The sequence below is a fragment of the Opisthocomus hoazin genome, chromosome 5 (assembly GCF_030867145.1).
Source record: "Opisthocomus hoazin isolate bOpiHoa1 chromosome 5, bOpiHoa1.hap1, whole genome shotgun sequence".
In the NCBI taxonomy this organism is placed as follows: Eukaryota; Metazoa; Chordata; class Aves; order Opisthocomiformes; family Opisthocomidae; genus Opisthocomus; species Opisthocomus hoazin.
The window spans coordinates 971,343-997,090 of record NC_134418.1 but is presented as its reverse complement, the minus strand read 5'-3'; the positions used below and the strand labels follow the sequence as shown (position 1 = coordinate 997,090).

Sequence of the window (25,748 nt, the reverse complement as noted above, 5' to 3'; positions counted from 1 at the left end):
GAAGAGAAGGTCTCTCTGCGCTCAACCTTGCAAAACTCTCTTGGTTGAGACCTCTTCATGCTATTGTAAGGCTGATTAAATTAAATAAAATAAACAGCCACTGCCTCAGGCATATTTCATTTACCTGCCTGACTCACTCAGCAATAATTTACATATTATGTAGAAGCGAATGTCCAAGAGATTGAGATTCTAGCCCTGCCTTGCCTAATGGGTAAACTGGAGAATAAACTGGCAAAAGCCTCCTCAGAGAAGCGCTGTGAGATCTTCCGAAGGAAAGCCAGAGGTAAAAGCTCCTTCTCCTCCGAGTTCACCCTAAAGTAGGCTCCAGCCCCTGCTCGGGAGGCAGCGGTGGATGGAAGGAACGGTCCCCACCAAAGCCACCCCACGCCATGGTGGTGGAGGTCACTTTGCCCACAGCATCCCCTGTCTGTAGGGCAGATGCTTAAGGACAAGAAGGACCATTGCCTCCCCTCCCACCAGGCTTCTTCAGGCCGTACCCAGAGATGCTAATGATGCAGCCATTTGGAGGGGGAAGATGAGGAAGCTGAGCAAGATTTTTAACTCGTTTACAGCACTGCGAGATTTGCTTGGTCACTGGGGATGCCAAAAGCCAGGCGAGGGACATCAGCGAGCGCTGGATGCTCTCGCCTTCCCAGTAATGCCCCACAAGCACCACTATTTCGGAGCCCCGAAGCGCACCGAGCAGCTTAGCTGGAGCCGATAACAATGCACTTGATGTGAATACCAGGTAAGCAGCGTGCATTCTGGTTTTACAGGAGGAAAATTGGGATTGTAAAAAAGGGATTTACAGTCTGTTTCAAAATCCTACCTCTTCCTGTCCATAAATCCACAGAATGTACAAAATAAGTAAGTCCCTTGGCTGGGATTGCAGCATTTTACACAAGATAAAACATAAATGGAGTCAGGCAGAGCAGGGAATGTGCCAGAGGAGTTACTGCTGGTTGCCACATTTTTGTGTGTTTCAAGGAAAAAAGGGAATTCCAAAAAAAAAGCAGCTATGCAAACACGCCAACCTACGTACATGGAACAAGCCCACGGCTGTCCTGGGAGAGGAGCTGGGAAGGAGACGGCAGCGGAAATGCAGACTACGTGCCCTTCTCGCCAGTGGCTCAGCTGCTTCCCCACCTCTTCTCCCTCTAAACGCAAATATTGTCACGTAAGCATCCAAGAGATGCAAAGACAAACTTGACATCGTGAAGCAGTTAAGAGCCCGTCAGAGACACATCCGCCAAGAAGCTGGATCCGTAGCTGGAGAGGTGAGAACGGCCCCTTCATCCCAACAGGGCTTCATGCCTACCACAGAATCACATAATGGTAGGGGTTGGAAGAGACCTCTGTGGGTCATCTAGTCCAACCCTCCTGCCAAAGCAGGGTCACCTACAGTAGGTTGTAGAGGACCTTGTCCAGGTGGGTCTTGAATATCTCAAGAGAAGGAGACTCCACAGCCTCCCTGGGCAGCCTGGGCCAGGGCTCTGTCACCCTCAGAGGGAAGAAGTTCCTCCTCATCTTCAGACGGAACTTCCTCTGCTCCAGTTTGTGCCCATTGCCCCTTGTCCTGTCACTGGGCACCACTGGAAAGAGTCTGGCCCCGTCCTCCTGACACCCACCCTGCAGATATTTAGAGGCATTTCGAAGGTCCCCTCTCAGCCTTCTCTTCTCCAGGCTGAACAAGCCCAGCTCCCTCAGCCTCTCCTCGTAGGAGAGATGCTCCAGTCCCCTCCTCATCCTCGTAGCCCTCCGCTGGACTCTCTCCAGTAGCTCCTCATCTTTCTTGAACTGGGGAGCCCAGAACTGGACAGAGTACTGCACATGGGGCCTCACTACTCCAGATGAGGCTCACCACAGCTATGTCGACGGAAGAGCCACGCCAGCTCCTTCGCTGCTGCTCTTGTGCCTTTGGGCTACGGTACCCAGAGGATGCAGGAGCGGGTTGGCTTACCCTTTGACATAGATGTCACTCATCTTCTCCCCAGTGATGCTGATGTCATCAAGGATGACGTCCTTGGTGTTCCAGACGATGCAGCGCAAAAAGAACCTGTACAGCCCCAGGAATAAAAGCAACATGAAAGGGTGGAAATCTTCTTCCAGAGCACACCTACACAGCCCGGTTGTGCCACTCCTTTATTTAGCTGAAGGAGCTAAGATGTGACTCATCTTTCTCTGAAGATGAGCCTTCATGGATGTTTCATAGCTGGGCAGGTGAATGCCTCCCCATCTGACATCTCCAAGCCCTCTCCACTCCCTTCACAGACAGGACGTGATGGAACCAGCACCTCACTGAGTGAGAAACGAAAAACAAGTTACCTCTTGGCTTTGCGTGGCGTGATGTTGAAAGGGGGGCCCGGCTGACCCAGAGACTTTGGAAACAGGTCCACCCACATCTGTAGCTTTCCCTGTTTGGAAAGAAAGACGCGTGAAGCCTGGTGAGCCTCCTAACTGGGTTACCTTCCTCAGTAAGACCTAATAGTGGAGAGAAAAAATATCAAGCGCTCCAGTGTTCCTTAGCTGAAAACTAAGGTTTCCTTAATGGAAAATTGTCATAAAGTATTATATTAAAATTATTTTAGTGATAGCTGGCTATATGTTAATGGTTTGCGATACGTCAGTAGTTGGTCTGGATAAGCTGAAGGTGCACTCTGGCTTTACTCTCCCTGGCTGACTATCTTTACACAGGCACAGACTAAAGACTAGGTCCACGGGAGGTGGACCTAGCTCGCCTGTTTTCCACGGTGTCACCAGTTGTCAGCAGCTGGACAGCTGGTTTATGGGTTTCTGTCCACTGGAGCGGAGGATGGGATGAGGAGAGGGGAATCTAACCCCACTTTCACAAAATCCTTCAAGGGAGAGAGCAGCACAAACGCAGCTGAAATCTCAGGGGGGGAGATGTTTTTAGGTGGTCTCTTTTACTGTAAAACACCAATGGGTGCCAATAAAATATTTTATTGCGCAGTCTCAAGGGTTGAAAGGAAAAAAAAAAAAAAAAGCCGTCCTTTGACAATCAGCCCGTCACAGAGGGGTTTGTGGTTTGCTTGCGTTTTGGCAAGAAAATCTTCCATTTCAGCAGAAAATTTTAAAAGCCCAACCTGGCTTCCAGCTCGCTACGAACAGCCCGACAGAGCCAGCCCCTTCTGTGGCTTCGCAGCGGGCCGGAGCCGTGCTTTGGGGAACCTTCTGAATGCGACACGTACCGAGTCACACAGGCTAATCCCCTGGACCCAGCACCACCCGAGCCGATGCTCTCGGCTCGAAGCACCGGCGCAGGGCAGAGCCTGATTGCTCTGCCCATACGCAACCCCGCGTCATGGAGGAAGCACCCTTGCTAGTCTCCATGGCTGGTCCAACAACACCCATACCTGTAAGCAGAACACAGACCCCTTTCTCAGCTGATAGCAGCCATCTCCTGCCTCTGAACATCATTTTCGCTGGGTGAATTAACAGGACAAGGTGTTAGAGTAGTTGCCACTGCATTTATTCCTGCCAGTAGCTCTTCTCTCCACCACTGGAGAGGTGGTCTGGTTAAAAACGACCCGCGGAAGCAGATCAGTGGCTCTGCACATTTACACCATCTGCAGAGCCAGACTTACGAAACTGCCTTTGCAACACAACTGGAACATGTATGCCATATGATAATTCATCATTTTGTTCTTTGGGAAGCAGCATTTTTTCGATCCAAATGCGTAAACTACACACACGTGTTAATTAAAGAAAAGGGGTTACACTCAATACAGATACCTGGATTTCAGCTGGGTTTGGATGGAAGCCTGTTTGGTTTTCATTTGGCTTAAAAACATCCAGTCTGCAACAGCGTTAACACTACTAACACGTTACACCTCCGAGGGCAGGTTCATGCTGCAGAAATCAGGCTGCCACATTGCCGGAGGAGCCTGCAGCGTCGTTACCGTTATAGAAGAATTCTGCATTAAGATTTTCAGATCAGAAACGGCTTCCCCCCCCAAAAAAAAATACAGAATTGTGAGCAAACGCTGATGAACATGAACACGGGAGGCTGGCATTGATCTCCCCAAGCACCCTAAGCAAGCCAGCCACAGAGCTGAGCTCCAGCCTAGATCATCTAGTTCCAACCCCTTGGCCATGGGCAGGGACACCTTCCAGTGGAGCAGGTTGCTCCAAGCCCCGTCCAACCTGGCTGGATGATGGTCTCAGTCCTGTCCTGGACACGTCATGCCACCCACCTGCTCAATTTCTGGCTGGAGAGGGCTGTAGAGAGGTCTCGTCTCCACGTGCTCCGGCACCAGCCCTTGCTTGCGCAGGGCGTACAGGGCGAGACGCTCCTCAGCTGGCCCCAGGTGGGGGTTGAGCGGTTTGCCATCCTCTGCCACAGAGCAAAGAGCAGCGTTAGGCCGTGCCACGGTCGCAGACTGTGCGGGGCTGGATGCCGACCACCCCGCGGGAGCCCACCAGACTCGCTGCAGCCTGGAGCGAGCAGGAGGAGCACAGCCTCCCTTTGCAACCCCACCATCATCACAAGCCCTCCTGGGCATGGAGTAACCCATTCCCAGTGGGACATGTTGGCAAACCATTTCACAACAGGACAGGGACCTGCTGGGAGTCTTGTGCAAGTTCCCCTCCCTCCCCCCAGATCACTGCAAGTGAAACTTCACAAGGACCAAGTTGAAGCACATGGAAAGGAGAGTCCAGTCTTTGGTCCTGCTTAAAAGTTCAGGCCCCCTAAAATCAGAGCAGCTGGGGCTGCAGGGTCCCCAGCCCACGGTGCTGCTCTGCTGCTGCTCCCACCCCCAGCAAAGCTTTATCTAAGGTGTGACCAAAGCTCTTCAGGGAGAGGAGGCGAAAGGGTCTGCTCTGGTGCAGTTTGCAAGCACTCATCTGATGGACATTGTTTAAATCTCGTCTTTTAAAACCATCCAGGATCTTCAGCTGGGCAGAGAGGAGTGCAGAGGGAATGAGCTCCCTACGGGGTCCTGCTTCTTCTCTGCTGGGTTCAGGGTGAAAGACAGAAATGGGAAAAGGATGGCCATGCAGATACCACCAGCACAGCTCACTGGCCAGTCCTAGTCCCTGCTCCGGTCCTCACCGCTCCCACTGGGGTGTTTGTGGTCTTTCATTGAAACGGGCCAGCACACAACAGCCACAGCAAACACCGAGCTGTCCAGGAGCAGACCTGAAACCATCCATCTCACAGAATCCCAGCATGGCAGGGGTTGGAAGGGCCCTGTGTGGGTCCCAGCCCAACCCCCTGCCCAAGCAGGGTCACCCAGAGCAGGCTGCACAGCACCGCGGCCAGGCGGGGCTGGAATATCTCCAGAGAAGGAGACTCCACAGCCTCCCTGGGCAGCCTGGGCCAGGGCTCCGTCACCCTCAGAGGGAAGAAGTTCTTCCTCGGGTTCAGCTGGAGCTTCCTCTGCTTCAGTTTGTGCCCGTTGCCCCTTGTCCTGTCGCTGGGCACCACTGCAAAGAGTCTGGCCCCGTCCTCCTGACCCCCACCCTGCAGATATTTAGAGGCATTTCGAAGGTCCCCTTGCAGCCTTCTCTTCTCCAAGCTGAATCTCCACGCCAGACCCTAATCCCTCTGCAGACAGGTCAGACAAGACATATCAATAATGGACATTTTTGCTTTCTCTGTCCCAGCATTTGAGACCCCTGTTACACCCATCCATGTCTGGAGGATGGCCGACTTGGCCTTGGCTGAGCCTGCTCCTGCCTCCCCACCCCACGTGCCACGCTGGGGCTGGTGGAGGACATCACCCCCGAGACGCTGCCTTTCAGCCACAGCCTTCCAAGGCCGTGCACCTTCGAGGACCTTTGAAATGAAATGCGCTCCATAAATATTATTACAGCTCTGCAACTTTCAGGTGATATATCCCAGCTCCTTTCTTGGCAATATCTTGAAGTGGTTAACTTCAGACATATGGGCTGTTTCCCAAGCAGTGGAAACCTGGCGTGCGTGCGTGTGTGTGTGTACGCGCAGGAAAAAGAAAAAGCCCCTCTCAGAAAACAACAAATGTGGGGGTTATGGAATAATGGTCCGGGTGCAGTGCTTGTAAAACCCGTGCTCTCGCGTTTAATAGCTCCGCTTCATACCACCAGGTTCAGATCTGACGTTGCTCGGCGAACACAGCTGGTTTCCAGATCTCCTGGAGGTCAAGCATCAGGCTTTGTTCTGTTTCTTGAAGGGATTGCCATTAAAGCAGAGGAAGGTGAAAGGCAGGGGCTGGGAGAGGGGGGAAGACCCCGCTCGGTTTAACACCTTTCCAGCCCTCGCTGAAAACCTTGCGCATAACGAGAGGCCGCAGAGGATCTGGTGCTTCCCCACTCCTCCTCCTGCTAAGAGGAGAGCCAGGAATTTGTGCCTTGATTCCGAAGAGCAGGGAGGGGGACCAGCCCCGGGCTGTGCCGTCTTGTGCCTCTGCAGGGCAAGTCCTCCTTGATGGCTCTGCAATACCGCAGTGGCCTCACCAAAGCCGAAGAGCAGCTCCTGGGCCACACATACAGTGTGGTGTCACCTCCTCCCTGGGCCAAAACACCCCTTCCACGCTTCGAAGCAGACTTCTCTCTAAAAGGCAAACCTCTGCCCCCAAGGATGACCATCAGGCGGGCTTGAGTTGATGCCCAGGACATTGCGAGTGTCAGCGCTGGCAGGTCTTTCTGCAGACAAGAAAATGTCTCCCCAGCACTGGGTGATGTTATCTCCTCGCTGGCAGAAGCTGCTTTTGCAGAGCCCAGCTGGCCCGCGAGGCGTGAGCCGTACGCTGGGCACCGTGTGTATGATATTGTCTCCCTCTAGTGACTCCGGCCCCGAAACGCGTAGACACGGACTGCACATCTCCTCCAGCCCCAACCCCTGGAAGGTCAGGCTGGAGCCTCTCTGGCCGCCATGGACTCGGCTGCTCCCAGCCTGCGCGTCTTTGGTTGCCGCTGGTGGCAAAGGGCAGTCGCTCCAAGGCCAAGGTTAACGTGGCTGGATTTGCCTGGACAAGGTCCTGTGCAGCCTGCTGTAGGTGACCCTGCTTCGGCAGGAGGGTTGGACTAGATGACCCACAGAGGTTCCTTCCAACCCCTACTATTCTGTGATTCTGTGATTGCGGGTCTGGGTTCAGCCTCGGGGTCTGGTGCAGACCCAGCTGCACCCTGCAGCCCGTGGGGCAGAGCCAGCCCTGGGAAAGGGGCAGAGCCAACCTGGGCAGCAAGGAGAGGAGGACAAGAACGGGCCCATCATCCACTCCTAACCTCCACGATAACCCCCCAACATGACATGTTCATGACCTCCAACTCCATCCTTTGCTCCGCATAAAGGAAAGTTCTCTGCAACCCCAAACCAGCCCCATCAGCTTACCCAGTTCAGAGAGGATGTACTCTTGCTCCCTGAAGATGATCCGGTCAGACTTGTAGATGGGAGCCTTGTAGTTGTGCTGCAGGGAGAAGAGGTGAAGCAGCTGAGAAGGACGGAGCTGGTCTCGCCACTGGTTGGGTCCAGAGCTGAAACCAAACAGGAGGGAAAACAGCAGCTCGACACATGATAAAACATCTTCCAGCCTCAACAAGGGGGCCACAGCAGTGCTACACCAAAGAGGGCTGGTCTGAGGAAGGTGTCCCACAGCCCACTCAGCCCCAGCCTGCAGGGCGGGGGTGCCCTGATAGCTCCCCCCAGACCCACCACATCACCCTTCCACTGGCCCTGTGCATGGGGGGTGTCCTCACCGTGGTGTGCCCAAGAGGCATCGGGGATGTAACAGGAGCTCCCCAAAGAGACTTCTGAAGCATTTCACGCTTCTGGAGGAGAGCCAGGGCTCAGGGAAGTTCCTCAAATGTGGGGCTGCTCCAGTGTGAACCTGTCTCTCTAGAAAAATCTCTGCGGTGAAGCGTAGCACTGGTCAGGTCCCGCTGGGACAGCCCTGGACTAGCAGACACATGGGCTAAGGCATCACCCTGGTCCCTGCAGCCTGCTCGGCACCACACAGCCCCCCCCAGCTATGGAGACCCACTGGGGTACCTACACGCAGTAGGTTTGTGGAAGGCCACAGCGCGCCCCGTATTTTGACAGGAACCGGTTCTCCAGGTCTATGACGGTCTCCCCAATCTTCTCATCCTTCGACAGGAGGTCATAGTCATAGAGCGTGATCTTCAAGTCCTTCTCCAGGGGCAGAGTGCAGCTCAGCTCAAACATCCTGCGCAATGGGAGCCGAGAAATACCCATGAGATGGAGGTCCACGCTGCTGAGTGCACACACCATCCCAACCCACCAGTGCCAGGAAGGACAGCACAACCTCTGCACATCTTTGCCTTGTCGGTCCAATACTATTGGTGCCGTGTTGTACCAGCTTAGCTTCTGGGTATGCAGCTAAGCATGTATGCCTTGAGTTTCTTTTTGCCTGGTTGAATTATCCTTGAGGAAACTTTGCCCTTGTTTAGTTTCTCCGTCTGCTAATTGGACATGATGGTGGTCACTGCAATATCCAGGGAAAAAGAGCAGCAGGCGAGAGTCAGGAATCATCTTTGCCATGGAATTTGAAGGGGGAAGAAATGACAGCTTTGGAAAACCATCTGCGCTTCGAGCCCAAAGAGCAAATGTCCAAAACAGGAGTCCAGCCTGCCTGGGCCAAGCTTGTGGTCAGCATGAGACTGACCCCCCAAAGCCTCCTTGTCCTCTCTTCCTGGTCCTAAGCACCTTTCTTCTGCGCTGTCTCCTCTGTCATCATTACACCACAGTCCATATAAAATAAAGCAAGAACAAACCTTCCTCCCTCTCTTTAAATATGGGACGGCAAAAGACAAAGCACAAAGACCCCACCAAAACACAACACCCTGATCCAGATTGTGCCAGCGCTCGTGGACGTTGGCAATGTGGAAGGTGGCACGACCGGGTGAGGTGGGACAGTCCAGGTCTGACCCAGCACTGCTGGGACCCCCTCCACCTGCTGCCGAAAGGCAGGCGACGCTGGGGAGCAACACGACGGCCATTCCCACCACCAGCACCTACCCCGCAGCAGCTTTTAAGGAGGGGAAGTGAGTGATTATGCCACCAATTAAGACTGCAGGAGGAACTGGGGTCAGCAGAAAGTAATTAGCTAAGGCTGGATGGCAGCCAGCCGCCCAGGGAAAAGCTCGTGAAACGAGAGGCTTAACAGCCGCCAGCAGCCAGGACCTCCGTTTTACATCTCGCTTTAAAGACTGGGTGGGAGGTGCAGCACGCTGTCTAGACGGCCTCTGGCCGGCGGCCAGGCTTGGCAAAGGAGGACCTGCTCTGCCTGGCAGAGCTCACCAGGGACTGCCAGACTGGCTGTGGGCTCTGCGACAGGGCAGTAGGTCCTGGGCCACCGGAGATCAGGGCTCTCTCATGCTAGATGGGGAGCAACCACTTTGGATTCACCACAGGAAAGGCAAAACTGCCATCTCCTTTTGGCAGAAGGGAAACGTCTTGTCTAATGCACACTGTCCTCCAAGGTCTCACCAGCTCACCCTCACCATCCCTCTCCCTTCTCCTCCATCCTTGCAGATGGTGTATCTCCCTCTCTGTCTTGCTTTGTTGGGGATGTGTCATCCCCATGCTCACATCCTGAGCTAGCAAGAGCCACCTAAGAAAACCAGCTGGATGTCATGTGGAGTAGGGCTTGACCCTCGTTTGTGCTGAAGCATAAGCCCCTACCTCTAATCCCAGATTTTCTGGGAGACCAAAGTCCTATCGACACATGGAGGCTGAGCACCAGGTTTTCCTCCACCTCCCTTCACTTTGCCTGGTCCCTGTGGTGATTTCTGTTTCTGATGAATGCCCTTTTCTGAAAATATTATCTTTTTCCTTTTATCGCAAGTTTGTGGCCCTACTGCAAGGCAAACCACTCAGCCAGCCCATATCATGTTCATAGATAATCTTTTTTCAGAGTATCTGATTTTGAGGTGTCCCACACCACAGTCTAACCAAACAGGCCTCTGTTTATCACGTGTTTTCTTCAGACATTTAACCAAAGTGCCTAAATCAGGAGCAGAGTTTCCCCAGACTCTCTCTACCATCAGTTGGATGAGGCAGACGCCTCCACAGGGGAATCCCAGGTCTAAAAATCCCTCCTGATGTCTCTCTGGATGACAGAGCAGACCTAATCCATGCTCCACAGCTCAAAAGCCCTAGGGAGAAGATGAACACGACCCACGGTGGTTAGGACAGTGGTCGAGCCAAGGCCAGACTCAATTCAGCAAGGCTGGACATGAGCCAAGAGCACGCGATGGGAATCACAGAACGGTTTGGGTTGGAAGGGACCTTTGAAGGCCATCTAATCCAACCCCCTTGCAATGAGCAGGGACATCTTCAGCTGGATCGGGTTGCTCAGAGCCCCACCCAACTTGGCCTTGAATGTCATTTGGAATGAGAAGCTCTGGCTGGCCCAGCTCCATTCCCTCAATATGACGTTAAAAAATCCCATGGACTCCAGACTGAACCAAAACTTACTTTCCAAAGACGGGCTCCAGCGTACATGGAAGGTAATGTTCTTGGTCATTGATGGACTTCTTTCCCACGGAAATCTTCACATAGGGATCACACTACAGATGGGCATGAAAATCAATGCAAGAAAGAGTCAGTGCACAGCAATATCAACGGCAAAGGAACAGCTCTGTCTCCCCTTGTCCCAGCAAGCAGGATCTTCCACCACCCTTGGCAAACACCCATTTCCAAGGATAGGACAGTCTGACATTAACTCCTTCCTACAAATCTGTGGCCATCAGCAACAGCTATCTGCACTGCAACTTCTTTTTGAGGATGATCGAAGGACCAGTTAGCTGAGTGGGACAAAAGTCCAAGTCCTTCTGAGGCCCATGGGATGGAAAAGCAATAAAAGACCATGAAAAAAACTACTAATGGCTTCTTTGATGGACTGGGCTTGCTCTGAAGTCCTCAGGATGTTCCCATTCTCATCTGAGTCACCTATTTATGAGTTCCCGCATGGTCATCATTTTTTAAGTTTGAGGTCTACTCAGAAATAAATTTAGAAATGTAGGGGACTGAAATGGTAAAGGAAAAACATTTTGTTTCAAAAAATGTGGTTCAAAACCATTTATTTCCAAGACGCTGACACAAATTTTAAAAAAATTAAAATGGAAGCATAGTTTAAAATATTCATTATGCATCTAAAAATTGTATCACCTATTTTTACATTTTTAGCAGGTTTTTAAGCTTCTCTCTCACAACTAAATCTATTCGGGGAAACTAGCATAAATTTGAGAAATGGTTAGATTAACCTGAGTCCGCATTTTTGCCAGGGGAAGAAAAATAAAAAAGCAAAAAAAACCCCACAAATTCACCTAAAAGATGTCACACAGCTTGAGTCCAGTCCCTTAGAGGGACCCACCACCTTACTCCGCTCACATAAAAATAAAAAACCACAAATGGGAACGATATCGGCTAGTTATGCTCCCTGGAAAAAACACCCAGGCAGAGTTCCTCATCGCTTTTCCTTGACTTGCTGATTTTTTTAAGAAGCAAAGGATGGAAAAGCAGTGCTCGGGCAAGGTCTGCCGTGCACGGATGGTCTGGGCATCCAGGGCTCGCCTTGCTTCTCCCCTTGACGGCGCTGAGCTTTAGGAGACGTCACAGCACAGGGGAAAGACCGTGGGTCAAACTTGGATTGGTTTTGGTTTTCAGTGCGCGTAAAGCGTTTTTTCTACTCCTCCTTTTTGATCTGCAGGAGTCTCTGATGGGAGATTTCTAAGAAATCAAAAACTTTCATTGCAAGTCCTGTTTCAGAAACTGGGTAGATTAAAAAGCAGAGGGTTTTGTTCACATCAAAATATTTCCCACACTTTTTTTTTAACTTTTTCCCTGTTTTCCAGTGGAACAAAGAGAGTAAAGCAGGCTTTTTCCCTGAGATTTTTTGCAAAGTGAAACAAAATGAACATTTTCTTTCTGAACCAACGCAATTTTCTTTTTGCACTGAATTTTACTTCCAGCCTGGCAAAGCTTTGCAAAAAGCAGCCATGTGAAAGACATGATTTTGTTTCCTTTGGCACCAGGATGAAAAAAAAGCCCCAAGCCCTCATTCAACTATTATAACTAGCCCTGCTGAAAAGTCCCTCAGGATGGAGGAAGAGGTAGCTCCTGGGATTCCCAGATGTTGCAATGGAAGCAGAAAGAAGGAGTAGATTTTCTCCATTTTGCTGTTGCTGTTGTTTCGAAATTTTAACCCATATATGCAAATTTTGATCAATTAGGGCTGACCCATTGAAAGAGCCCACCCTGTCACCCAACACTGAGGTGCACCAGAGCTTTCCCCAGCAGCCTACCTTTCCGTTGGCATCCTTGGGTTGGAGATCAAAGGCCCGGATGATGTAGACCCTGACAAGACACTCCTGGGGTCCTCTGGCTGGCAGCTGGTGGAACTGTCGAGGTGGCACAGGGACTCGCGGGTCATCTGGGAGAGGGTAAATTTTGAACGAACCCTGTGAAGGACAGACATGTTCAGCTGCATTTGCACACCCACACGTGCAGATGGGTCCCGTGTGAGCGGGCTTGCAACAAGAGTCTGGATGGCTGCATAGAATCGTAGAATGCTTTGGGTGGGAAGGGACCTTTAAAAGACATTTAGTCCAACCCCCTTGCTATAAGCAGGGACATCTTCAACCAGATCAGGTTGCTCAGAGCCCCATCCAACCTGGCCTTGAATGTTTCCAGGGATGGGGCATCTACAGCTACTGCAATCATGGGGACAGAGCCCAGACCCTGACCCTCTTCTGTCTACTAGACCAGACCATGTCCTCAGGTGGTCGAAGGAGTCAGGAGCAGGGCGGCGAGTTGCCTGTATCATTCACCCTTTGCCTGAACATCGATACAAACCCTGTTGTAAGTCTGGGCAGAGCCACTCCAGCCTGTTTTTCCTTTACCTCTTCTACTTCACTGTCCTTTGAGCCTTCACGCTATTAAAGATGTGTGAAGGAGCCCTGCTGTGACTCAACTCCGCAAAGGTTTAAGCTGAGGCTTTCTCTGCAGGGACAATTTTAAAGGTTCTTGAAAGAGGCAGCTGGTTCCTGAGAGAGGGACAGGAGGAGGAGAGAGAAAAAGCAGAGATTTCCAAGCGTTTTGTTCACCAGAGCTGATTTCATCCAAGTGAAGTGGCAGGAATCAGTCTCTGGGTATTGTTTGGGGGAGGACAGTGCTGGGTAAGAGCAGCAATTAAAAAAACAACAGCTAGAAAAATTTAATCCCTCTTCTCTTGCAAAAAGGCTAAACATTGCTGCGAGTGGGTTAAAAAACGCAAGGGATGCATCTCTCCTCCGCACCGGACAGACTCCTCCAAAGGGAGAGCTCTGAGCTCCAGCGTGGTGAGACCCTCAGCGCTCACACATGCTCCCACCACCACTCCGGAGGAAGAAGGTGCTCCATCGCTTTCATCCAGTTTCTGGCTCCTGGTGGGTTTTTGCTCCAGGATGGCGGCCCAGCCCAGGCTGCATTTGAAGCGTGCAACGCACTCGCTGTTGGGGAATGCAGCAGCCAGACCTGCATAGGCAGGTTGTTCATACTGGGCTCAGCGGTCTGCTTTGATGGCCCATTTCTCACTGAAGTCCTATCCAAAAATAGCCAACTGGCATCATCCCACTCAGCTGCAAGACCTTCCACTCAGCAGTGTGTTCCCAGGTACAGGTAGGAAGAGCGACCACCACACCTTGAACTCGCCCACGACCGAGGGATCATCACTGGAGTCCTGCGAGCGGCCGCGGTACAGCTTGAAGGTGTGGCAGAAGTCAGAGAGATGATCAAAGTCCTCCACGTTCTCCAGCTCCGTCTCGTAGACCTGGGGAGGGAGAGATGGGAGACGAGAACAGGGACTGCTCCCGGGCAGAGGGGGACCAGCAGCGTGTCCCCACCTATCTGGGACAAGACTTGACCCAGGCTCCTCAGTCCTGTCACCCTTGTTGCCCCCCAGGACAGTGATGAAGAACAGACCTTTGGCAGCCCTACAATAAAGAACAGCACATCATGGAAGACCCAGACTAAGCCAACGTCTTGCGGAGGGTTTTTCATCCGCCAAAGAGACCTTCCTGCTGGGAACGTTTTCCATAAGACCAGGCAAGGTTTCCCCCACTTTCATCCTTTTTGGGCTCCTGTGTTAATTTTAGCAATTCTTGTTACTGGGTGCCTAAATCTCCCTCTTCTCTAAGCAACCTCTGGCATTCCTTGCTGTTCCCAAACACTTCCCAGGGTGGCAGTTCCCCACCTCCCCTGCCACTTCGAAAAGTGACAATTCCTTGAAGGCTGCGAAGTGGAAAGTTACCAGAAAGGATTTTACAAAGAAAACTGAATTTTCAAAAGAGTTATTTTTTAAAACCAAAAAGTACCTGCTCTCAGGGACAAATGACTGCTTTTGTTTTTTTCTTTTTTTTTGTTTTTTTTTGTCCTGGAACAAAAATAAAGCCTAAACACTCAAACAAACTAAAGCTTGTGGAAAAAAATCATGGCGAGTGCAGGTCCAATGACCCAGAACCAGCCTAGGCCACTTACCTTCAGGGTGTCAAAGCCCTTCTCTAAGTAGCAGCCACATTTTTCCCTCTCTCCCGTGGAAGCATAGAATTTGCTCCACCAGTCAATGAATTCTTCCTCCTGGCAGCAAGGGATACCAAAGTTACACATCTCCATGAGCAAACCCCAAGTCAACGACAGCAGCATCTCCCGTAAATGCCAGAGGTGGACTTCTGCCCTGTGCACCAACCCCACAGCGCAGCCGGGGTTCAGCAGGTCTCTGTCCTGCAGAAGCGATGAAGCTATCGTGAAGCCAACCTGCAGCTCCACGGTCCCTGGTTTCAAGGTGCTTTTGGGATGCTTCCAGCCCAAATCCAGCTGCTGCAGCCACAGCATCATCAGGGACCTGGACCTGCCAGCAGAGAGGATGCTTCTCCGTAGGAGGATGAGGTAGAGCTCACAAATAGAAATTTGCAGCATCTTTTGGCAAGGGGCGGATTTTGGCCAGTTTGGGCGATGGTCTTCCTAGGACCTCAGTGCAGGACCACAGAGGGGATGAGATGAATTTAACTCTTGTGCTAACGCGGTCCTGCCCACCTGAAATTCGGGGAGGACGTGGAGGGCTGCTCTTCAAGTCAGCCCCCGGTTTAGGCTTTGCCTGGAAGGTTTCAGGGTTTCTGGGATGGGAATTGTCTTTCTGGTTTCCATCCCAGCACCATCCAAATACCCCACCCAAACACACCACGTTATCAAATGAATACATGCATAAAATACATATATCTCCATTAGAAAAAAATAATGGTCCTCAGGTGTTGCACCTCTCGCAGGAATAACGCAATTCTCTTCTCATTGATATTATACAAAGAAACGGGCAAATCTCAGCCAGCCTCAGCCTCACAACATCCCAGCCACAAAGCCATGAAGGAGCATCTGCCTCGTCCGCTGCACAAACTGGATTTTGGCTCCAAAGACCCTGTTCCAAGCAGAAAGTCGGCTGCCGGCCTCAGCAAATGTCTCTATTTTATAAAAGAGCCCCATTTTTGAAATTTATACAAGCAAAAATGAAGGGGCTTTGACTGTGATTCATGAAACATTCCTGAAAAATAATGATGTCTTATTTTAGAAGTCCACAAAATTCCATCACACTGACCTAATGGAGGAATCATAACAGAGGTTTATTGGATTTATATTTTGAGCCAGCGGTGCAGGCTTTAAATTGCTGTCTTGAATAGACATTGTTTTTAATAGAAATATTACATAAATTAATTCTGAGGCCTCTGCTGCCTCCTTTCTTTTTGAAAAAAATTTTGCCTTTCATCGCTTCCCCTGTTTTATTGTTGAAAAAGCTACACTCTGACCATCATGGCTTTATTACGACATTCCACAGGTAGTGAGTTACAAAGCAAGTACTTAAACTAATCTGGTGACTTACCCATGGTATCTTCTGCAGCCCCAAGACAAAGAATTTGGTTAGATATTTTTGCTGATTTCTACTGCTTTTACAATAAAAAAGGGGGGAAAAGGAGAAAAAAAAAAAAAAGGAGGGAAGGGGAGCAGCTGCAATGTTAATAGCAAAGAATATTAATACATTTTCCTGCAAAAGGGAAAGCCAGGGAAAGCCGTGGCTCCTTGCGCAAGCGGCTGAACTCAGAGCTTTCACTGAGCAACCAGGCAACGGCCAATGTCACCTTCGGTGTTTTATCTTGGACGTGGTGCAGGAGGGTCCTCACGGTTGGGGTCTGTGCCCTGAGCCCTGGTGGGTTCCTGTGCAGATGGCTGAGGGACTTCAAGCATCCTGCAGGCCCTCTCCAACTTCTGCGTGGACGGCACACAGACCCACAGGTGAGCATCGCTTGGGGATAAATTCAACCTCAAGCGACTAACAGTTAAAATTTTGGCTTGGGGAGAAGCTTACTCAGAGGCAGTAAGGCACTGCCATGGTTATCACCTGCTCAACTGCAGGTTGTCATCTCCTGCCCAAGCATGGAGCCACCAGTGTGCCCTGGTTGTCAAGAAGGCCAAGGGGATCCTGGGGTGAATCAAGAGGAGTGTGGGCAGCAGGGCGAGGGAGGTTCTCCTCCCCCTCTGCTCTGCCCTGGGGAGGCCCCATCTGCAGTGCTGGGTCCAGTGCTGGGCTCCCCAGTTCAAGAAAGATGAGGAGCTACTGGAGAGAGTCCAGCGGATGGCTACGAGGATGGTGAGGGGACTGGAGCATCTCTGCTATGAGGAGAGGCTGAGGGAGCTGGGCTTGTTCAGCCTGGAGAAGAGAAGGCTGAGAGGGGACCTTCAAAATGCCTCTAAATATCTGCAGGGTGGGGGTCAGGAGGACGGGGCCAGACTCTTCCCAGTGGTGCCCAGCGACAGGACAAGGGGCAATGGGCACAAACTGAAGCAGAGGAAGCTCCAGCTGAACCCGAGGAAGAACTTCTTCCCTCTGAGGGTGCCGGAGCCCTGGCCCAGGCTGCCCAGGGAGGCTGTGGAGTCTCCTTCTCTGGAGATATTCCAGCCCCGCCTGGCCGCGGTGCTGTGCAGCCTGCTGTGGGTGACCCTGCTTGGGCAGGGGGTTGGGCTGGGTGACCCACAGAGGGCCCTGCCAACCCCTGCCATGCTGGGATTCTGGGATTCTGCATCTCAGCCTTGGCGAGGGTGGTATCCGCACCCTTCATCTCCTCGCAGCCTGGTCAGCTCAGCTCATGTCCCAGCTCAGCTCACCCAGCCCAGCCCTGTCCTCCCGCGGGTGCAGCAAACTCCAGCAGAGAGGCCACGGCCAACAGCCGGGAACACAAAAATCACAGAATCACAGAATCACAGAATAGTAGGGGTTGGAAGGGACCTCTGTGGGTCATCTAGTCCAACCCCCCTGCCCAAGCAGGGTCACCTACAGTAGGCTGCACAGGACCTTGTCCAGGCGGGTCTTGAATATCTCCAGAGAAGGAGATGTCTTTAAACACCGCAGCTGCGCTCCTTGGGGCTTTCCAACCACATCCTAAACCCCTTCGCCGCTCCATCAAGCATTGCTCCGGAGGTCAGCAAGCCCGTGCAGGAAGCCGAGCGGCTGGCGGCCGTGGAAGGCATCCTCGGGGTGGTTCTGCGGTGAAACGGCTGCAGCGAAGCCCACCAGCCACCCACCACCCAACCAAGGGGCCAGCAGCCCCCATGCCGGCAAGGCACGTCAGGCTCTGCTGCCCACCAGGCTCCACCACCCGCAAGAACAGACCAGGAGCAGCTGCAGCAGTGCCTGGGAGGTAGGAAAAAAATCAGATTTTCCTACTAGGAGGCCGTGCCCTGCCCAAGACTCTGGGGTGGCATTGTCACAGACTGGGCTTGGGACCTCGCACCTGACAGACCCTGGGAGTTGGAGGAAGCTTTTTTCATGCTAACAGCCTCCCCATGTCCTTGAACTCCAACATCTGCCCCAAGAGGGACCCATCTTTGGGTTATCCTTGGGTGAACATGGCTCTTCCACCTGGTTCCTCCAGCCCAGCCCAGGGACCTGCAGCAGCTCTGAGCAGCACCGTGCAGAGCCGCTGGGCTCCACCACCCGCAAGCACAGACCAGGAGCAGCTGCAGCAGTGCCTGGGAGGCAGGAAAAAAATCAGATTTTCCTACTAGGAGGCCGTGCCCTGCCCAAGACACTGGGGTGGCATTGTCACAGACTGGGCTTAGGACCTCGCACCTGACAGACCCTGGGAGTTGGAGGAAGCTTTTTTCATGCTAACAGCCTCCCCATGTCCTTGAACTCCAACATCTGCCCCAAGAGGGACCCATCTTTGGGTTATCCTTGGGTGAACGTGGCCCTTCCGTCTGGTTCCTCCAGCCCAGCCCAGGGACCTGCAGCAGCTCTGAGCAGCACCGGGCAGAAAGCAACGCTGGAAGGAGGAGGAGGAGGAAACCACGTCGGGAGCCTGCAAGAGGACTTGGCTCCTCCTTCCATTAACCCTCAAGGTATGAACTGTCAGGTGTTCATAAAGAGAAATTACCCATTTCTGGCTGTTTCACCTTTTTTTTTTTTCACCGTACTTTTAATTTTGCTCAGAAGTGGACAAAACTCTTCACTTTCAGTGGGATTTTCCCTATCCTGATCAATCAGCCTATGTTTAGCCATGTCCACCCAAAGACAGCCTCCCAAACACCTTCTTGCCATCATTTTTCCTCTATCCCATGGTTGATATCTGGCGGTGCTTTCCCCCGCAGCCCCAGCCGGTGGAAAGCCAGCTTGCCATGCAGATTGGCCTGGGAGGGCTTTCACCCACCACCCATGAGAGCACCATGGGCCATCCCCAAGCACGCACCAAACCCCAGGAGAGAAGAACAACGGCAGGAGCATGCCAGAGGGCAAGGCCGGGCTGCAGAGCAGGCTGGCGACCACTTTCAGCAGGAGATATCCAACACCAAGAGCTCTTCCAACTAACAGTAACAGGAGAAGCCGTAAAATATGTGCTCTGATTTGGAACTAGCAAACACAGCAAATAACCAATTATTCCAAATGGTTTACAGATTTTGATTTTTTTTTTTGGCTTGGGTTAGCTTTGCTAAGTTGTTGTTTGATGGGTTATTTGTATTTCTTACGACCAAAGCATCACAAGCCAAAATAACGGTACAAATAACTGTGCAGGAAGCACCTTACAGTGCTTCTGAGGGAAGAACGGAGGCTCCTCGTTGCAGTTTCATAGCTCAGAGGTGTCTGAGGGCTCCTCATGAGCTCCTCTCCTCTGGGAGATGCTCACTAACCGGCTGATGCCTGCTAACAGGATCCCAGAATCCCAGCACTGTGGGGTCAGAAGGGACCTCTGGGGGTCACCCAGTCCAACCCCCTGCCCAAGCAGGGTCACCCAGAGCAGGCTGCACAGCACCGCGGCCAGGTGGGGCTGGAATATCTCCAGAGAAGGAGACTCCATAACCTCCCTGGGCAGCCTGGGCCAGGGCTCCGGCACCCTCAGAGGGAAGTTGTTCTTCCTCATCTTCAGCTGGAGCTTCCTCTGCTTCAGTTTGTGCCCGTTGCCCCTTGTCCTGGCGCTGGGCACCACTGGGAAGAGTCTGGCCCCGTCCTCCTGACCCCCACCCTGCAGATATTTAGAGGCGTTTTGAAGGTCCCCTCTCAGCCTTCTCTTCTCCAGGCTGAACAAGCCCAGCTCCCTCAGCCTCTCCTCGTAGGAGAGATGCTCCAGTCCCCTCCTCATCCTCGCAGCCCTGCGCTGGACTCTCTCCAGTAGCTCCTCATCTTTCTTGAACTGGGGAGCCCAGAACTGGACCCAGTACTCCAGATGGGGCCTCACTAGTCTGCTTCCCACAGCTGTTGGTGGGTCTGGGGTTTCCCAAGGTTTTCTCAGCACACACAGTGCTGGGGAGGCAGAAAACCCACACGCTCGAGATGAAGGGAGAAGAAAAAAAACCTCTTGTGGACTCCGCTGAGGAGACGGGCAGACTGATCCGTGAGCTCAGCTCCCCGTGCCGGGCAAGCCCACCATCTCCCACCCCAGCCTCCTTCCGCCAGGTCATTAACACCACGGCTGGAGGCAGAACCCAGCAAAGCTCAGGAGCTCCCTGACACACTCCAACACCACGCTGGATTTCTTTGGCTGGAAAAGCTTTTTTCCGAACGTTTAACCAGCTGCAGCCCTCGTGCCTCATTCCGCAGCTCCGGCTTTCGTGCGAAGCTCCCCAGCTATAAAGGAGCAGGAGGTGGGCAGGAAGACGTGCACGGGCCGTCTCAGGGACCCTCTTTCCAAACCAGGATGGGTCCCCCCAGGAGGCGTCAGCCGCTCTCCGCGACGTGGGGTTTATTACATTCCTGTAGGGTCCTGGGGAAGGCCAGGAGAATGGGTTTATTACTGCCTAATATTCCACTGTTTTTATTTTAAATTAATGGCTTGCAGCTTTTTTCTTTTTTTTTTTTATTTTTCCAACATTTTATTTGAACTAAAACAAAAACATATTTACGCAAATTAAAGATGCTGATGATCGGGGAGGGGAGGCTGTTTATGGAGCTTTTGTTTCCACACCCTGCATCCCAGCACCGCCACCCATACGGCTTCTCCGCGACAGCCGCACCAGCGACCAGCGTTCTGCGGGCACAGAGAATTAACAGGGTGCTGGAGAGACAGGCTGGACGCTAAACCTGCCTCCAACCCTCTGCCAAACCTACAGAGATGCTCCTCAGGGGCTTCTGCACGCAAAAGCTACAACAGCCACAAGAAGCTGCAGTCTTACTCCATCACTTACTCCTTGTGCTCTGCCTGCCCGATTTTCGCTCTGTTTTCAGCAAGTGAAAGCCCACTTTACCTTTCCTTCCATCCTTCATGGTCAGACCCTGCAGGGAGACCCTTCCTCCCAAAGACACAGCGTAAAAAACGCCGCAGTGAGGAAGTGAAAAGCAACGCAACTCAATTCTGGCCTGAAGCACGCAGGAGGAACAGGCACAGCTCTCGGCAGGAACAGCCCGTGTCCCTGGGCCCATGTCAAGAGGGATCTAAGAGGGGTGAAGACCCCCAGGGTCAGAACCCTGCTAGGGATGAATTTGGGGCATGGAGGAGAATTGCTCCTCTGAGCATCAGCCCTGAGAAAGCAAAGCAGCTTCACTGCCCTGCTTACAAAACCACGGAAGAACCCAAACATCTGATTTTCTTCCGAAAAATGCACAAAGGGAGCAGCAGACACTTCCCAAGGAGGTATCTGTCACTGCTCGGGCGCTGCCTGGCATCTCCCCCATCCCCATGCTTCGAGGGCACCAGGCTGTGCACCTCAAGGTCCAGGACCGTGCAAAGTCCTGCTGATGAGGTGAAACCTTCCTTGGGGCGAAACCCTCCTAAGAAGGCCAACACCGTCTTAGTTCAACTTCTGCCAACATGACACCGAGGACGTGTCACAGTCCCTGAGCTAGGACATGGAAGAGCATGGAAATTCCATCAAGTCCTCAACCATGCCACTGCAGCCACCCAGGACCCACCACCTCCACCGAGCTACCAGGCTCTGCTGGCACACGCAGAGAAGCCAGAGGCTGTTGGGAAGACATCTGACCTCCAGCACATACGTAATTCCGCCTGGTCCGCAAGGACGAGAGGGAGGAAGGTTCCTCATCCCTCCTCCCAAAACCGACCTCATTTTCTTTGACAGGAAAGAAAACGATTGCTGAAACGCACACGCACACACCTGCAGCAAGGTGAAGCTTCCATTTTTCTAGGACAGCGAGGGGACCTTTCACGAAAAGAAATGACTACATCTTGGCAGATCTTCAAATATACTTATATATGCACATATATATCATTCATAAAACCCATTAATCAAGCAAGTAAGTTAGAAATTAAGCAATACATACATGAGGCTGGGCCCAAGAAGCCGGTATGTTAATTAATGCTGAGCTGGTCATACCCTCCGCAAGCTACAAATTAAAATGATTGGTTATCAATGGGGTTAGAGAAACAACGTTTAACACACATCAGCAAAAGCACAAATTAGGAGAAATAAAATGAATGAACCCAAAAGTGCCACCTTCCCCCTCCCCTGGGTTACAAGACTGGGGTCTCCCCAGACCAGGCAACCTTGGCCCGAGAGCAGGGTTTGGATTTTCATTGATGTTCATCAGATGAAACTGGGTTTGAACGGCTGCAGAGAATAAATGGGGTATCACAGGGAAACTGCAGCAAAAACCCAAGTTACAGAAAAGCCATTAATATTTCTCTGCGCAGGGCAGCATTTCCTCCTGCAGACACTGCGGGCTGGCAAACACGGCGAGCCAAGGTCATCGCAGGAGACGGGGAGGGACCTGACCCAGGGTGCTTTTGACAGAAAGGAATTAGGAGAGCTCAGGTCACAGAATCACAGAATCCCACCATGGCAGGGGTTGGCAGGGCCCTCTGGGGTCCCCCAGCCCAGCCCCCTGCCCAAGCAGGGTCACCCAGAGCAGGGGGCACAGCACCGCAGCCAGGGGGGCTGGAATATCTCCAGAGAAGGAGACTCCACAGCCTCCCTGGGCAGCCTGGGCCAGGGCTCCGGCACCCTCAGAGGGAAGAAGTTCTTCCTCATCTTCAGCTGGAGCTTCCTCTGCTTCAGTTTGTGCCCGTTGCCCCTTGTCCTGGCGCTGGGCACCACTGGAAAGAGTCTGGCCCCGTCCTCCTGACCCCCACCCTGCAGATATTTAGAGGCATTTCGAAGGTCCCCTCTCAGCCTTCTCTTCTCCAGGCTGAACAAGCCCAGCTCCCTCAGCCTCTCCTCATAGCAGAGATGCTCCAGTCCCCTCCTCATCCTCATAGCCCTCCGCTGGACTCCCTCCAGCAGCTCCTCATCTTTCTTGAACTGGGGAGCCCAGCACTGGACCCAGGACTCCAGATGGGGCCTCCCCAAGGCAGAGCAGAGGGGGAGGAGAACCTCCCTCGACCTGCTGACCACACTCCTCTTAACGCTGAGCACAAGGGCAGCTTGTCTTTGGCAAACCCAGAGCTGCCATCCCCCTACTCCTGCCCCAGGCAGCAAGCAGCAGCTCCTCTTCTGTCAGGCAGAGTGTGTTTCCCTCAAGATGCAGAGGGGGGAGAAACGAGATGTTCTCCTCAGAAAACAGCGGATTTTGAGCATCAGACCAAGCCAACCACTGTTGGCCTCACTTGCCAGCTCGGGCTGGTCCCCTAAAACACTGTTTTTGACCCCATTGAACCAGACCTGCATCAGACCTTGGTTGAAGCTGAAAAGCTTGAATTTACAGCTGCTTCATGGGGGGAAGATTCCCCCAGGCTCCGTTCCCACCAGGACACCCATGGAACTTCTGGAGGCTAGTGGGAGACAGCTCCTCCATGACTGTTTTCTCAGCCACCAGTAGAAACAAATATCTGCTCATCGCTTGGGGTTGCAGATGGACCTCATGGTTGTCCTTCCTGCTCCATTTCCCACGCGGACGAGGACCCGGGAAAGAGCACCAAGAACACGGGGAGGCTGCGGGTGCAGAGCAGGCAGGAACAGGGGCTGGTCCAGCAGACCCTTGGATGTGCTCAGCCCTTGCAAAACCCTGCTCCGCGGACCTCTCCCAGAGAAGCAAACTAGAAGGGTTTAGCCTGGGAGACCTTGCTACAGAAAAATTGCTTTTCTATGAGTTTTAGGACCTTCCTTGATTTGGGTAACCATGATGTTTGCAGTTCATGTGCACACAGATTTGTTTCAAACAGACCTCAGGCTGAACTTCTCACCCCACTTGGATGAGATGGACAACACACTCAGCAACCTCAGAGCAGAGGGGTTTTGTGTCTGTTTGTTTTCTCTGTTTCAGATGAGGACAACAAAATGGTGCTTTGTTCCAGTCATCCATCAGAGGAGGGACCAAAGCCAGGCTTGGCAAGGAGGGAGCAAGGCTTTGGAGCCACACAATGCAACACACCCATGCACACATGCACGGGCAGGAACAATCCCGGCTCCTGCTTCCAAGGTCACCCCTGGAAGAGCAAGCAATACAGAGACTGTGGCCCAGGGCATGGGCTCCTGGCCTGGGATCCATCGCCTTTCCCAGGGAGAAGGGGTAGGATGGCCCCTGCAGACTGGGATTCTTCCTTCAGCCTCCAAACCTGGCCCCAGAGGAGAGCAGAGTGGGGTGGAGGGACCCTGAAGGCTGCAGGGCGTCAGACCACCCAAGCAAAAGTCACCCCAATTCAAGTCCAACACCAGGAGAGGATGGGCATGGGAGGAACAGCATCCAGGGCCAACACGTAGAGGTTAGGGAGGGAGATAGTGGGAATTCTGGTTTGGCTTTCCAGGAACAAGCTCCCTCCTCCTCCACTCCCCAAAAGAAGGGCAAAAGTGGAAGACAAACAAACAAACAGAGGAGAATTAATCCGGGGTCAAACTGAATGAGTCAATTCCTTGCAGGGTGTTTCGTTTGCGAAATGTTTGCTTCAGTAAAGAAATGTCCAGGTCTTCCACTCTGAAACCACTGCAGAGGAGCCTTTGGGCTTCGCCACCTCCCTCTCCCCCTTTTCGTCCTTCCCCTTCGAACTGTTCCCCCAGTTCAATCCCAGTTTGCAGATGCCTTCAACGGGCTCCAGACTGCCCCGGGGAACAAAGCATTCGTTGCAGAGCTGGGGTGCCTCCAACTGCAAACCTCTGTCTCGCTCCCTCTCCCGGGACCTCTGCGGCCCCCCGTGCCCCTCCACCTCCGCGGGGAGCAGCCCCCCGCTGTCTGCACCTGTAGAAAGGCGTGCGTGCCCCCACCCAGAGCTTTGGCACCCAAAAGGCTGGTCCCAGCAGGTTTGGCATCAGCGTGGTGAAGTCCCTGCATGGTCTGGGAGAGCTGCAGCCCTGCAGATCCCCGTCACCCTCGGTGTTTCCCTGCTGAGAAGACCCGAGCCGCTCCACCTGCACCCGCCATGGGAGCACCACAAGGAACTCAGCTCACTACATCTGCTGCCCGCGACTATTTTTGGGGAAGAAGGCCCTGCCTTCAGGTCCGGGGACATCGCTAGGGAAATATTTTTCTGACCTTTGCTGGACATATTAAAAAAAATAATAATTACCTCATGCAATACGTGGTGTCTTTTATTTTGGTTAAAGGAAAGTCAAACATGGGCGAAAGCTCACCTCACTTCACTTCGCAACCTAAGGCTGAAGGACCTCATTTTGGTGAGGTCAGAGGTGCCCCCCTCTACCCACCCCTCCCTCCCCTATTGCCACAGTCCTCCTCTTCCTCACAGGCATCCTCAGAGGCCAGAAGGTCCCTCACCTCTGCACCCGCTGCCCATAAGTCCCTTCCTGGATGTTTCGCTGGTTGTTGGGCCAAGCCCGAGTCCCCTAATGCCGAGGTCGCACACAGGATGGGGAGGTGGGCTGGGTTTCCTTACAGACAGGTTTAGCTCTGCACATCCCAGCCAAAAGTGGCCTGGGGGAGCAAGTGTCAAGAAGGAGAAGATACCCGGGATCAACTGCAGGCAACGCTCAGCAAGGGCTTTTGAACAGGGAGCCCGTGGGGCAAGCCATGGGGATCTCGCAGATGTCACCAGCTTCTCCACCCCAACACCAACCAGGAGCACAGCTTCCTCCTCACCAGGGCTCGGACCAGGATGCTCTGTGCCCATGGCCCAGGACCGATGCTGCCAGGAGATGCATCTTCCCCCATCTGCAGCCCAAAACCCCGTAACTGCTCTGCAGCATCTCCAGAGCGGTGACAGGTCCTCACCTCCACCGAGAAGAAATCAGCGGCAGAGAGACGCTGAGGATCCAGCTGCCAGCAACCCTCTGAGGGCCCCATTTTCTGGTTGTCACCTTCCAAAAATGCCTCTTTTGGCTCCAGGTCAGTAGAAAACCTCATTTCCCTCTGCCAGACGGCAGCCTGGCCACC

The 25,748-nt window shown here is 52.8% G+C and overlaps 1 protein-coding gene across 7 annotated transcripts in view; it reads right to left on the bottom strand.

Annotated features, from left to right (window-relative positions):
* Positions 1 to 25,748, bottom strand: part of DYSF (dysferlin) — a 116,187-nt gene that overhangs the window by 23,839 nt on the left and 66,600 nt on the right. For 4 of the 7 annotated variants that reach the window (XM_075420220.1, XM_075420222.1, XM_075420219.1 and 1 more), the window contains 10 exons: positions 21,753 to 21,815; positions 14,480 to 14,578; positions 13,644 to 13,772; positions 12,268 to 12,423; positions 10,439 to 10,530; positions 7,995 to 8,165; positions 7,334 to 7,476; positions 4,215 to 4,354; positions 2,326 to 2,414; positions 1,961 to 2,056 (listed from right to left, as the gene is read on the bottom strand). In XM_075420220.1, the coding sequence (XP_075276335.1) occupies positions 1,961 to 2,056; positions 2,326 to 2,414; positions 4,215 to 4,354; positions 7,334 to 7,476; positions 7,995 to 8,165; positions 10,439 to 10,530; positions 12,268 to 12,423; positions 13,644 to 13,772; positions 14,480 to 14,578; positions 21,753 to 21,815 (1,178 nt within the window). The remainder of the gene's footprint in view (positions 1 to 1,960; positions 2,057 to 2,325; positions 2,415 to 4,214; positions 4,355 to 7,333; positions 7,477 to 7,994; positions 8,166 to 10,438; positions 10,531 to 12,267; positions 12,424 to 13,643; positions 13,773 to 14,479; positions 14,579 to 21,752; positions 21,816 to 25,748) is intronic. The other 3 variants (XM_075420225.1, XM_075420223.1, XM_075420224.1) reach the window with 1 other exon arrangement.